General features: G+C 34.4%; 2 protein-coding genes across 2 annotated transcripts; both read left to right on the top strand.

Annotated features, from left to right (window-relative positions):
• The first annotated feature begins 1,206 nt into the window (after positions 1 to 1,206).
• On the top strand, positions 1,207 to 3,500 carry LOC132312026 (small ribosomal subunit protein uS8). Its single transcript, XM_059810236.1, has 4 exons — positions 1,207 to 1,300; positions 2,430 to 2,564; positions 2,702 to 2,862; positions 3,182 to 3,500. Exons 2-4 carry the CDS (start codon positions 2,435 to 2,437, stop codon positions 3,278 to 3,280), a joined length of 390 nt encoding a protein of 129 aa, XP_059666219.1. The 5' UTR covers positions 1,207 to 1,300; positions 2,430 to 2,434; the 3' UTR covers positions 3,281 to 3,500.
• Positions 3,501 to 5,883: 2,383 nt separating this feature from the next.
• On the top strand, positions 5,884 to 13,665 carry LOC132312025 (ras-related protein RABE1c-like). Its single transcript, XM_059810235.1, has 9 exons — positions 5,884 to 6,028; positions 6,176 to 6,300; positions 11,048 to 11,120; positions 11,559 to 11,659; positions 11,955 to 12,020; positions 12,357 to 12,454; positions 12,780 to 12,842; positions 12,929 to 13,021; positions 13,158 to 13,665. The coding sequence occupies exons 2-9, from the start codon at positions 6,228 to 6,230 to the stop codon at positions 13,239 to 13,241; spliced, it is 651 nt and encodes a 216-aa protein (XP_059666218.1). The 5' UTR covers positions 5,884 to 6,028; positions 6,176 to 6,227; the 3' UTR covers positions 13,242 to 13,665.
• Positions 13,666 to 14,963: the final 1,298 nt, after the last annotated feature.

The raw sequence follows: 14,963 nt of genomic DNA, 5'->3' as shown, positions 1-14,963 counted from the left end.
ATAGAGCCGTTTTGATGCACAAATTAAAAAGGAGTCCAACGTTTGTATTGGGGCTTCGCGACTGTGCATTAAAACGACATGATTTTAATGTACATAATTTCATCTGCATATGAGACAATTGAAAAGTTTAAAGTTTTTGACATTCCCAAATCGAAATATAGCTACAGAAACTATAGCAAACTCATGGGGAGCAAAAGGATTGATCTTTGAATTGTTCATTTGAAAATCGCTTAGATGTAGAAATTGAATGTTATGCTTTGCAACTATAGTAAGGAAAATATAAACGGAAAGGAAATTAGAAGAGTAAAATAAAAGGATAAAGACTAATTTCTCCCATATTTTAATGGGATTAGAAATTACAGAAATCTCAAAATGGTCAAAAGTAAGAAAAAAGGAAAAGGGTAATGACTTATTAGTAAAAATAAATAAATTCCCCCTTACTTTCCCTTTATTTTATTTTCTTTTGCTTTTTGTCATTGTAACCAAATTAACAAGGACATATTTTACACATTTCTTCTTCTTTCTCATTAATATATTAATCATCTATTTTAAATGAATTGATTTCGCTAAAGAAAAAGGACCGAATAAATAATCAGTCGAAAAGATAAGGATTGACAAAAAATAAAGTTCGTTTAAGTTAGAATTGATGTTACGTGAATGAGGTAGTGGGTTGGTCCAATTCGAACAACAAATTATTTTTCTTGTCCAATGTACCAAAATTGGGCTTCAACCTTCATAGTCACAACACATTTATTGCATACTTTCTTAGTTCTTAGTATGTACCATGACATAACTCTTTAAATGTCCAGTCAACTACTGCACCTCAACTCGTTTCAAAAAAAAAAAAAAACAGCTAGTTTTAGGTTCGAGTGACATTTTTATATTATAGAATTGACCCTTAAAAAAAAATAAAAATAAAAAATAAAAAATTACCCTAGTAGGCAAAGCAATATCCAAATGGGCTACATTAAAAAAAAACAAATATCCAAATGGGCCAACCTTCGGGAAAAAATATAAATGGGCCTATAATTTACCCAAAATAATAATGAAATGGGCCTATTAAAATAAGTCTTAACTCACCTTAAGAAATGAGTCACACCACAGATAGGGCCGTACGAAATGGGCTATTACGAAGGGAAAAATTATGGACCTACACAAGGGTAATTTGGTCATTCGAAGTTCGGCTGCCTCCAAATAAATATATGCGCTAGGGTTTTCCTCTTTCCGTCTCACTTCTCAAAACCCTAGCTCTTTCTCTCCGCACAGCCTCAGAGCAGCTTCTGCAGATCTCACCTCTGTGGTAAACAATTCACTGTTTAATCGAAGTCTTCTGATTCATAATCATTTTGTTTGTTCTGATATGCAATATTCGTTAGCACTGTTCGATTTGATTTGTCCGATCTCGTAGTTTCCATTTGTCTGATTATAATCGTGTTTGTCCTGTAAATGAATTGTGATTCTGTGTTTTTGGACATAGATGTTTGTGTTAATCTATATACATATGTATATGTATGTATATATATATGATATTTCCATTTGATTTATCTTGATCATCTCATGTTTTCTCCGTTTTTCACACTTGCTAAGTCTAACGTTAGAATTGATTTTTCTTTTTTACTTCACCCAACAGCTTTATCTTTGTGAATCGGTATATGCGTTTTGATCTACAATGTTCACGGAGTGAATGTTATGTTGTTGATCTTCGGAATTAAATTGCGATTGGGTTTCAAAAAAAAACCTACATTTGTGCTTCATTTGAACTGTTTGCAAGTTTTTTTTTTATTCCATTGCTATGGATATCAGGTAGAAAAAAAGTCTACCTCTCCATGTATTAAAATGATCTGTTGGGTAGGTTGAGTCGTTGAGGGTGATTTATAAAATTATAATGCAGTGGATATATGATGCTGGGAGGGTTTATATATATGTGTGTGTGTGTGTGTGTTAGTTCATAACACAAAGTTTTCTAAATGTGTCAATATCTAATTCTTTACTTTGTGATTGTTATGGTGGTAGTGGTTGAAATGTTTTTCTTTTCAAATGGGGTTGTCTCCTGGTGTTAGAAAAGGGCTTTCTCTGCATGTAATAAATTGTTATGGCAGAAATTGAGGTTTTAATTTTGAATCACCAAGCGGATGTGATGCGCCACTTTTGGTTTATAGCTAAAGCTTTTCTGTGTTATATCATGCTGAATGTTTAGAAACTAGATAATGTGATTTCTTGCCAGTGCATTTTTTAATAAATTTACCAAACTATGTGTATAACAGAATAATGGCAACAAAGGTTTTTCATAATATATTATCCTATATTATTGATGCAAGTTCAGTTTGCCATAATATATTTGTCTTGTTATATGTTTCTTATTGTCGCTGGACAATATAAGATCAGATATTTATTTGATACATTTCTTAAATTTCCTGCGACCTTTTTAGCAAATATGAGAGTTAGTGTTTTGAATGATGCTCTTAAGAGCATGTACAATGCTGAGAAGCGCGGAAAGCGTCAGGTCATGATTAGGCCATCCTCAAAAGTGATCATCAAGTTTCTTCTGGTGATGCAAAAGCATGGTATGGTCCTCTACTCCCACTGTAGATTATCTCACCTTTTTTAAAGTTGATTTAAATTTCCCTTTTTTTTTTTTTTTTTTCCAATGTAAATTACAATACCTGTTAATTGTCTGTGCCATCTTGATTCCTCCCTGTAGGATACATTGGGGAGTTTGAGTATGTTGATGATCACAGGTCTGGGAAAATTGTGGTCGAACTAAATGGAAGGCTAAACAAATGTGGGGTTATCAGTCCGCGATTTGATGTGGGTGTCAAAGAGATTGAACCATGGACTGCAAGGTTGCTCCCCTCGAGACAGGTGAACACATGAAACTACTTGTTAATTTTTATAGGAAACTGCTGGGACAGTGATTACTGAGCACTGAGAAGGCCGTCTATAGTATATGTCTTTTGATTAGGGATGTTCAGTATTAGGTGATATTGGTCATCAGATCAGGTTAATCAGATTTTTCTTCTTGATGGTTCTCGTAAGATTGCATTTCCATGTATTCTTCTGTCTTCTGTCTTTATTTAGATGCATGTCCGGAATCATAATATATTACATCAATTTTTTATTTTTTGGCTGATGTTACACGTATGGAATCCTGCAATGACCATTATTGGTTGAAAACTTGCAGTTTGGATACATTGTGCTGACGACTTCTGCTGGCATCATGGATCATGAAGAGGCCAGGAGAAAGAATGTTGGTGGTAAAGTGCTTGGTTTCTTTTACTAGACTGAGTTTGTCCAGGAACGATTCTGCATTATTCTGCTTATGAGGAAGTTTTTGATGTACTTCGGAACTTGTTTTCAATTAGGATAGTTCAATGTTCTATTTGATTCGTGCTTTGGTTTGAATGCTAGCAGAGTTTATTACCTGCTTCTTTAAAACATAAATTATGTTATTAATTTTGTTTACCTTCATTGGAAGAGCAGAAGATATTTGGTTTTTCAAACAGCTACCTATTTGATAGTTCTCTCCTTATTTAGCATGCCTATGGCATGTACATGCTTTACTAGTTCGCAACCATACAGGGGTAAGCTTCTATTTTTTAAATGATATGTCCAGACATAAATTATCCAGTATAATGCAAGCTTATACTCTTACATGTCATGCATGTTTGGTGATCATTGCATGTTTAAATTCCACAGTTGGGTGCAAAATTTAGTATTTGGCAACCTAAGGTATTCGGTTGGTTTGTGGCATTTTATTTATCAATTGGGTGAATGACCGTCTAAATCCTGCTTAAAGTAACACAGAATTTGGTGAAATATCGATCCTAATTTGTGGTGTGTGAGTTTAATACGGATCATTTGGGCATTATTGGGCGAGCATTTGGTCTAGACATGAATTGAGTAAATCCTATATAGAAAATGCACTTTGACAACTTCTACAGCTTACTCTTTTGCTTTTCTGATCTAGTGAATGGAACTCGCGATTGAGCTCTAAATATTAATCATAAGAGCTCTCTCTCTCTCTCTCTCTCTCTCTCGTATTTGTTGGGGAAGTTTTTGTTGGTGAATGGAAATTACTTTCTATCAGAGTTTTAAATTTTCTTGGTTATTTCATTGTTTTGGACCATGAGCCTTCTGAATCTTTTGATGATTAAGTGAGGCTGGCATAAATGACGCTAATGGTGATGAGCATCATAAGTCGGCGCTCGTGGTGGTTTAGGATCCACGCCACGAGGTTGAGCCCTGGGCCTCCCCGGACCCCGTGCGAGCCCAGTGTCCGCAACCTGTTCCCCAACCTGCTCATCCACCCCAATGTGACGAGATGGATTAGGATCCACGCCACGAGGTTGAGCCCTGGGCCTCCCTGGACCCCGTGCGAGCCCAGTGTCCGCAACCTGTTCCCCAACCTGCTCATCCACCCCAATGTGACGAGAAGACTCTCCGCGAGTCAAAACCATGGTGCTACATACATAAGGGACAAGGTCAACAACAACGTTAGTCGATAAGACCTAATGCAACTCACGCCATGAATACACAAGGTGGTAGGCATACCTCAGAAAATCACCATCTGGTATGCATTAAAAAGTTTTAGCTATTTGCAGTACAGAAAATGGAAAGGGTTTCAAATCTGTGACACTGGCATTTACCAACGTTTGAATTTATTTATATTCAAATGGAAATCCAGGTAAAAATTATAGTGAAAGCTATAAAATCTAAATGACTTCCTTTGTGAAAGGTGGGTGTATATCAGCGTGTAACTTTTTTAGCCAATAGACTTCTCAAACTTCAAGATTAAAGTCGTCGACTACCACACGAATTTGGCATCAAGCAGGCAATATGGATTTGTGAATGTAGTAAATAGCCTGAATTGATTACACAACTAACTCAATACAATTTTTTATTTATTTTTTCTTTCTTGAATGTGTTGTTTTTATTAATACAAAAAGGGTACAAAGAAGTACAAAACGAAATGTCCCCCAAACCTACAAACAAACAAAAAGAAAGAAGAAAAGCTACTAAAATAGCATTTGTCAATCACAGCCCTTGAGGTGACTCTCTTCTAATAGAAGAATTGAAAGACGGCAGATGTTACAATTATGGACAAACCATTTTCCCAAACACTTGCACCATAATCACAGGTCCGAAAGAGGTGGTCGTTTGAATCTTCTCCGAGAAAACAATATGGCAAATAGAAGGAAGAACCCTCTCCTCCTTGAATACAATTTAAACAAACTTATTGGCTTACATTTTATTGATAAGGATGGTTGTGCATTGACGAGATTGATAAGGATGGTTGTGCATTGACGAGGTTTCTCTCACGTTGAGGTCGCATTATTATCATTATTTTTGTATTAATCCCATATGAATAAAGTCGGTCAAATCAATTCTTTCCTCTCCAATTTTTTTACTAAATGTCATTTCACTTCATCCCATATTATTTCCAATCTCCCTCTCTATCTCTTACAAATAGTCTTCCTTGTTTAAGTCAAACGTCTCTGATTCTCCAACACTCTGATAAATCTATCCATACTAAGTCTACTCTATTTAATATTCTCACCAACCTAATTTTCTTCTCGAAAAGATGATCACATCTCTTTTACTCACGGTTATGTATCTCATCATTCTCAACTTCACAAATATTATTTCTCAACTGCAAAGCAAGTTCCATTGTTCAACAACCACCAAAGCTACACTTTCTAGATTATTTTGAGGAATAAAAAATAATAAAAAAATGAGTTAGTTACTTGTGAAGGTGTAAAAACTAAAAATTATACGTTTATAATAAAAAATAAATAAATGTTACAACGGTTCAACAAACCAATTAGAAAAAGAGAAAAAGAAAAGGTGTAATCAAGTGTATTAGGGCGTACAAGCAGACTCGGTCAATTGTCCGTCGTTGGATGGCAGTAATAAGTAGAGAGATGTAAACACGTATCAGACGCGGAGAGAGCAAACTCTGCGGAGATCCTTACTGAGTATCTAATATCTCCTGTCCCCGTGTCGCCGACGACTTGCTAATCCACTCACGGTGAGTCCTCTCTCTCTCTCTCTCTCTCTCTTTCTCCCTACATACAGACCTGTTCTGGCCTAAATGTCTAATCCTTTACATGCATCGATCATATATATACATCTGTTTATGAGGATGTATATTAACAATTTCATTTTTTTGGCGCAGAGACGGATCGGTTTCGTTTTTGCAGTGTTTACATTTGTTCTCTATATATATAATGGCCGCTCCACCAGCTAGGGCTCGTGCGGATTACGATTACTTAATAAAGCTCCTCCTCATTGGCGACAGCGGTTAGATTTCTATTCTACTTTATATTTTCTCCTATATTGAGTCCATATTTAGGTTTCAAATGGCAAAAATTTGTACAATTTCTAGATTTGTCTATTTGTTACATTTGATGTCTTCATATAGTTGTTGGATCTGATATATAATTGCTTATTGAGATCTGGGTTTGCAATAATTTTGTGCATTTTTTTTTAATGTGTCCATTAGTACATCAGATTGAGCTTAAGTTCACATTTTGCAATGATTAAATTTTATGTATGATGGGTAATGCTTTTGGTGGTGAATTGTGTGGCTTACATAGAAGCAGCTTGAAATAGACAACTTTTATCTTCACTTGTTTAATTATTAGGAACCACTTGGTGCAATGGTGAAAGGTTTGGGCTACCAAGCCAGGGAATATAGGTTTGAGTCTAATTGCAGCCACTTTGTGCAAAAGTAGTGTCAAATGTTAGGTTTATATGCAGTTTCCCTCTTTCAGCATCCCGACATTGGGTAATGGCATTGTAGTTCTGCTGTGATGGAGAGTTTCTGTATGGGTTTCTAGATTTTAATGTTAGTTAAAGAGTTAAGTGCTACTTGATACCCATCAAAACCATATTAAACACAAACCCTCTGCAAATATAAACTGAAGATCGCATCAAAAATAAGGAATTCTTATTACGAAACCATTTATTCTGATCTAACTTCTAAGATATTTTCTTTTACTCCTTTTTTTTTATTTTTTATTTTTTTTTTGGGAGGCAAGGGTCAGTCAGAAAGCAAAACAAAATAAATGAATAAAATAAAATAAGAACTTGCTTCTCAGTCAAAGCAAGATGTTAGTGCTTTTCGATGTAAAAACCTGGGTGTCTATGCTAGCTTTTCTTCTTATTGGATTTTACCAAATATGCTTTAAACAAAATTTTCAATTATTATTTTTTTTTTTGCCAGCAAAAAAATTGATTGATCACTTTTGTTTTTCTATAAATACTTTAAGATAGCTCCACCAAGCAATGCTAAAATTTCTTTTAAATTTCAAAACAAATATGAAGTAGAAATAGGATGTGATTATTCAGAAATGACTAACTGGCATTATGTTGGTGGTCGCATCACTCCATTGAACACTGCACTAGTAATTCTGCAAGTTACTTGATCACATGAACTGTTTGAGTCGTTATCGCTTCAATATAGTTGTGAAATTTTCAATGCTTTATTATATATTTGTGATAGTTCATATTAACATTAAGGTTGTTGAATTGTTAAGTTAGCTAACTTGAACACAAACTCGGTTGCTTATGAACTAATATGAACAGAGTATTGTTATTGAATTACCTTAGACATTAGACCAAAGTTTGACTTTTTTAAGAGGAATCAGCCGGTTAGCTGATCTATGTATTTGTTATTATATTATTAATTCTCTCTTGCACACATCAAAATTTAAATATGGCATTAATTAAATCTAACACTCAACTGTTCACCGAACTTGTTAGGGCAATCAGATTTTTTTTCTAAATATCAACATATGATTGCTTAAAAAAATCAGTTCTATGAAGCATGGATACTTCAGTTAGGTTGACGTACCTGTATCCTCGGATGCTGACGGATACATGTCCAATACTTCTTATGTCCATAATTTTAATATATATATATATATATATATATATATATATGACAATTATCCAATACTTCGCAGACACTTTGACCACGCATATGATACTCCTCGAAGCTTCAGAAGATATATTTATCTAGCTTTGAACGTTAAAATGTAATTTTTCCAAGATACTGTTATGGTATATATATTTGCACTTAAGAGGAGTCGAACCTTAGATTTTTTGATGCTTCCTGAGGCACGAAAGCCAAGTGACTTACCTACTTGAGCCAACCCTTTGGGGTTTACTCTAATAGTATAATTGTTAAGACCAGTTTCAAATTTCTTCTAAAAAGAAGTATTAATAGATATGAATAATTTAGTTCAAAGTTTTTCCATTCAAAATAACTCTCAGTTCATCTTGTTCATCATAAGTTTATAATAAGAAATGTTAATAACAATATATATAGCATAAACAATTACTATTTGAATTTTTATCCATAGATACATATATATTTATTTTTTATGTATCTAGGTTTATATAATATATATTATTGTGTCCTTGTTGTAACAGCCTCTCCACATGCAGAGGTAGGGCTGTGAACATCTAACCCTCCTTAAACGCCGCAATGGTAGGAGCCTTGTGCACTGGGTTTGCCTTTATTTTTATTTTTTTTGTCCTTGCTGTATCTGTATTCTCTTTTTAAAGAAATCATTGTATCCGTATCATGTCGTGTCCGTATTCTGTGTCTTTGTCCATGCTTCATTATATTAGATATGTTCTTTTAATGTTAAGGTAATCACCATCTAACTAGAATATCAAGGACTAAAGTGTTTTACGTTTCAGCTAGTAATCTATCAAAACTTTTTGAAAGGTTGTTAAATATTATGAGTGTGGAGTACATATATACTCAATTGATGAATGTAGTATAGATAAATAATACTTCTGGAAAAAGCTCAGGACCAAGGCTGAGGTTTGGAATTGTATAGAGACACCTTCCAGTTCCAATTTAGTAATAAGTCTTAATGCTTGACACATGATTACATGGATGCAACGCAATAGGAATTGACATAGTTTGGATTTTATGTTCCATGATTGCTGCCTTTTTTTTATTTTATTTTTTTTATAATAAGTGTATGTTTGGAACTTTATATTCTGACTTTTACTCTGGAGTTGGGATTATGAACCTCATCAAAGCTAGTTTGCAGAGATTCCCTTTGTTTGTTTAAATTTTGAAACAACTACTATGGTTTTGATCTATAATTGTGTGTGAGTTGGAATTGATGCAAATTATTGTTGGTAACCTCATATTAGTTGTGTTTTGGTTTGGAGGCAGCATGGCACAATGGGTTGTTGGTTATTCATTTTGACGGCTTTATCACCCGACATTTAGTTTCTCCTCGTATTTTATGATATATTGAGTGCAATTATACTCATAAGTTGTACACTTCTGTGCATTTGAAATACGCGTGTATCACATATCAGTCAAAAATTGGTTCCATATTTCATATAAAAGTTGGCTCAAGGCATTTTTATCGTTATACTTCAGGCGACTTTTTATTTATTTATTTATGTTTTTCAAGATGTGTTGTCATATTACTGCAGGGAATGGTGTTAGTGTTTTGTTTGAGCATTGTGTGGGTAATAGTAAGTTTATAGTTCATTGTCCGTGTTATTTTACTTTGATCTTCCATCAACATGTGCTTTGCATAACGATAATTGCTCTTGCCACAATGGGTCGGTGTAGGGATGCAAATGAACTGAGCCGAGCTTTGACATGTTCAAGCTCTGCTTGCCAAAGCCAGGGAGGTGCTTGGGCCCGGCTCAGGTTTGAACGATCTTGATCTAGCCGAGCTTGAGCTTGGTTCATTAGTAATCCAACAAGCTTGGACTCGACTCAACTTGAGTTCATTTGTCCCAACACATACAATCTCAAGTTAGAGGTATACTAACAAAGGTTTATAAATACTGTACAAAGGCATGCACAGATTATACACAAAGCTTCACGTATGCAAACAAACCATTCATATATATAGAATTACATATATATATATATAGAATTACATATATACATACTTGAAAGTTGGAGGAACTTGCCAATGTGTAGTCAACCGTTCTCCTTCCGTCCATTGCATCTCCTCAAGAAAAATACTAATGGTTATCATCGGGGAAAGAGAGGAATGAGAGACTGAAGGACTGGATGGAGAAGGCGGTTGTCAGTGACTGGGGAAACTATTTTTTTTTCCTGAATGAGTGACTAGGGAAAGTAGAGATGACAGTGACGCTAGGGGCATGAGATTACGACAGATGAGAATGGGATAGATTAGGGTTACTTAATTGTGGATGCATGGACATTAGTTGGATTAGTGAAGGGAACATGGGCCATTTTTGTTGGGCTTGTTATTTGGTTTACTATATCTTTTCACATATGGGCTTACATATATGATTGGAATGAGCTTATTGGTTTAATGCAGGCTTGGAAGTATCATTTTTATTGGACTAATCTTGTGCTAAAATAACACTAACTATGAGTAGATGATGTTCACGAGCCTAGTGAGCCGAGCCTAACATTGTTCAGGATCGACTCATTTGTCAAACGAGCTAAAAAATCGAGTTTGAGCCAGCTGGTTTATTTAATAAACGAGCCCAACCGAGATTTTAATGAGTCCCCGAGTTGTTCATGGACAACTCAATTCATTTGCATCCTAGGTCAGTGGATCACCTCAATATAGCTTATATTTTTGCAATATCTGCTTCTTGTTTTGTTTCTGTTTTCCTCGGTAAATGCTCTACTTGTTCATAAAAGGGCCAACATTTTTCGTGTCTCTTTGGCTTGCAAAACTACAGTATTTTTTATTTGTTTATTTTATTCTAGGTTGAAGTTGTCATATTTTTTAGCACGAACACCAGAGAGTATCTGCTTCTAATTAATCTAATTGCATGTCAGTTGTCAAAGAAACCTTTATAGTTCCTTTTTGTGTTGCTAGCACTTCTCTCTAATTTTCCATGTGGAAGTGATAGTGTGAATTCATTTGCACTCTTGGGATTTTTTATTTTTAAAATTTTTTTATTTGAAGTTTTTTACCTGTGTATTGTGTTAATCGACATGTTAGTACTTGGTTCTTAGTCTGCCTGAACTTGTGATTTATATATATTTTTACATTCTTATAAAATGTCTTTGCAGGTGTGGGGAAGAGTTGCCTGCTTTTGCGGTTTTCAGATGGTTCCTTCACAACAAGTTTCATTACGACCATTGGGTTTGTATTGTGGAAAAACCTAGATCCTTCGTATCTCAGATTTGCTCAGCATGATACTGTATGGATGTGGATACCAAGAGGACTATAAATAGTCAGTAATAATTGGACCTGCCTAATGCAATGTAAAAATGAACGATGATCAGATGATTATCAAGTCATTTATCATCTAGTTTTACTCTATATATCTGCTGGTTAAAAAACTTTAATTGAAGTGATAGATGTTCAAAAGTCGATGGATGCAGTCTTCCTATCATGCTAAAACAAAATAATGTATTTGAAAAATCTCTTAGGTGGAGGTCTGTTGGTGGCTCCAGAACTAATGTTCGTATGCACTCATATGCAATACGTTCAAGGACCCATTGATTTTTTGAGGCTGAGTTTAATGTTTCTACTTTCGAAAATTGTTTCTGAATATACAGTAATATCTTAATATGGCAGCATTGATTTCAAGATAAGAACTATTGAGCTTGATGGTAAACGGATTAAGTTGCAAATTTGGGATACAGCTGGTCAGGAGCGGTTTCGGACTATCACAACAGGTGTGTGGTATGAAACTAGTAAAAATTATGACTCTAAAGCACTGAATGATGTATTAACTTTGATTGTTAGAATCCTATAATCAGGTTGATATGCAGATGCGGAGAGAAATAAACTTTCAATCTCATATCAGTTGGTTACTTGTTTCCTATACATGTTTACTTACCGATTTATGGTCTTACGGATGTTCCATTCCAATTTTTGGTTACTGTTTTTAATTTTTTGGTCCTAAGCTGTATTTTGTATTGTCTTAACTTGGTTCGGAAGTTTACTTCAAGTACCTTGTCTATTTTGCAGCTTACTACCGAGGAGCCATGGGTATCTTGCTGGTATATGATGTCACAGATGAGTCATCTTTCAACAGTAACTACTCATCTTATCCTATCTTTGCTATCTTAACTTTATGTTGCAATGCGTGTTTGATTGGTTATATAATTTTCCATTTCCATCCACTTGATTCATCGGTCTTTTCTTAATTGAGCATGTACTGCTTGCATTTATTCTTTTTTGGTGGCCATGGTAAGCATTAGAACTGGTTTTTCATGATTCAGATCTGTAGTTCCATTGAGCTGGATGGTGTAGGAGTTGCACCTGGCTTTTATGGGACAGAGCTTCACCCATATTCTATGGACTTGCTGCTTCAATAATTTTTAATTTTCTTCCACTTCTTCATTGAGCTAAGCTTTTCTTCATGTTCAGACATTAGGAACTGGATTCGCAACATAGAACAACATGCTTCTGATAATGTCAACAAGATACTGGTGGGTAACAAAGCTGACATGGACGAAAGCAAGAGGGTAGGCTGTTGACCTGTGATTATTTAGTTATGGCTTTATGGGAATTGCTTTCCTTCATCAATTTCCTTTTTCTTTTTTCCTTTTTCAAAATCTGGTTGGTTCGAATGTGGAGCATATGGTGTTTTTTGCTGCATAACTGAAAATTTCAGTTCAAGCCCATATATATGCCCGTCCCACCATGGGGAAAAAGATGAATTGTGACAGACTTTTTACCTCCTTAATTCCTTATAGCCAATCCATATGTACAGGCACTATTACCTTTCATTTGCCATCTCCATAACACATATCCATAACCAGCAAGGTTGTTCTTTTTTCGTTTTCCCAGGCTGTTCCCACCTCCAAGGGTCAAGCTCTTGCTGATGAGTATAATATCAAGTTCTTTGAAACAGTAAGTAGAGATTTTCTACCACAATTGGATCCCTTTAGAAATCATCGGTTTCTCTTTGTTTACTACTGTGAGATAATGTGCTGCAGAGTGCAAAGACGAATATGAATGTGGAGGAGGTTTTCTTTTCAATAGGAAGGGATATAAAGAAGAGGCTGGCGGAAACTGATTCCAAGGCTGAGGTATATATTCAGTTCCTTCCACCATCCTTTTTCTTATATCGAGAAAAGGTGTAGCCAACTGCTGTTCAAGGGATCACTGATTTATATTTCTATTTTCAAATGTCTTTGTATCTATATATTTGGTTGGTGGTTGCAGCCTCAGACAATTAGGATCAACCAACCAGACCAGGCGTCTAGCAGTGGTCAAGCCGCCCAGAAATCTGCCTGCTGTGGTTCATAATTCGGATAAAAACATTGTTAGAGGGGAAGGGTCCTGCAAGTGGCACTTTGAGGGTGCAAAAACTAACAGTTGATGACGAAATGGCCGTCCACGACTCTATTGCCCTACTTATTTATACGACCAATACTTGCATTAAGAAGTTGTTATTTTGCTTTGATTTGTGGAGTTTACTATATGATTTTTCCCTTCATCCCTCTTCTGGCTTATTTTATTCTTGTTTTCCCCCTTCGTTTAATTTTATTTTTGTTTATTTTAACCCCTTGCGGAACTTGTGGTTATGGATTCTTAATAGTGGGTTTGTGGATTTGATGTAAGATAAATAGAAGAATCCTTCTGATCTTTCAAGCAATCTAGGATGTTATATGTGCTTGTTATTGTAATTGGTATTATCATAGAATAATTATTAAGTATGATTTTTGGCTCAGTTTATTTTAACCTAAAATAATTTTCATCTTAAAAGCTTTCACTTGTAAAATATTTTTTCTTTAATTATTTTCCGATGTTTGGCTTGGGTTTAGATGTGTGTGTATATTGAAAAAAAAGAAAAAAAAAAATCTCGGATGAACTAAAAAAAAATTGCAACTGTTCAATTGAGTTTAATAGATAATAAGGGTCCGAGTCTTCAAAAGAGAGAGTGGGTGAGAGCAAAGTGTGGGTGTGTGTCTTATCAATGGCCAAAAAAAAAAAAAAAAAAAAAAAAATGGAACCAAATTACATACATATTCTTGTACTTCTATACCTTCGTACACGTGTAAAGTGTAAACACACAAGTATAACAGCACACACGGAGGCGAAAACTTCAACTTCTGAAATATTTGTAAAAGCAGAGGCCAATCAAAAGTTTGAATGGAGGACTGAAGCCAAGAACACATCATTGACTTTGAGTCTGGGTGTCTTGAATTTAAAATTAAATAAATTTAGTTCAAATTTTCAATTAAATTTCTTCTAACCCAATTAGCAACTCCTAGTTATATATTAGAGGTGAGGAAGAAAAGCTTACCCATTCGAAAAAAAAAAAAAAACTAAAATAAAAATAAAAAATAAAAAAAAACTCCTATTTATATGGCCCACTAACAATTATCTTTTCCCAACCCAACACAAAAAAATAATAATAATAACACAATAGAATAAGACATCAATTGGGCCTTAATTTGGTTTTATTTCCAAGGCCCAATGGGTATTATGATTTTCGTATATACATACATATAATAGATAGAGATAATATTATATGAGCCTACTAAAGTAAAGTCAAATCATTAAACCCAAGTAAAATGTGGTTTTCAAGTTCACACTTAAACAATAGTTTTGTTAGGGGTGATCACAGATTGAATCGGATTAGGCATCAATTCTAATTCAATTCGTTCTCAACTGATTAAGCAAATCTTAATCCGTTACCGATTCGTTATCCCACGAATTAAATTTAATCTAAATTATCTATTATTATTATTATTTTTTATAATTAATATTATTTATTATTTATTTGTCTTTTAACCGTAACTCAATAGATAAAATTTTAATTTATTTATATTAAATCATATATTTAAATAATTATTAACTAATACATCTTTAGAATCTATTAAATTGTCATTAACTAATTAAATTAACTAATATATTATTTGAAATATATATATATAAATTTCACGGATCGGATTGGATTAGATTTTTAATAGCCTAATCCGTGATTCGATTCGTGAGTTACAAATTCAATTTTTTTTAATCCAC

The sequence above is a fragment of the Cornus florida genome, unplaced genomic scaffold, assembly GCF_030987335.1.
Source record: "Cornus florida cultivar Cherokee Brave unplaced genomic scaffold, ASM3098733v1 CherokeeBrave_3.0.0_Hap2_Chr06, whole genome shotgun sequence".
NCBI classification, from domain to species: Eukaryota; Viridiplantae; Streptophyta; class Magnoliopsida; order Cornales; family Cornaceae; genus Cornus; species Cornus florida.
The sequence above is the reverse complement of the archived record's forward strand: the minus strand, read 5'-3'. Positions and strand labels throughout refer to the sequence as shown.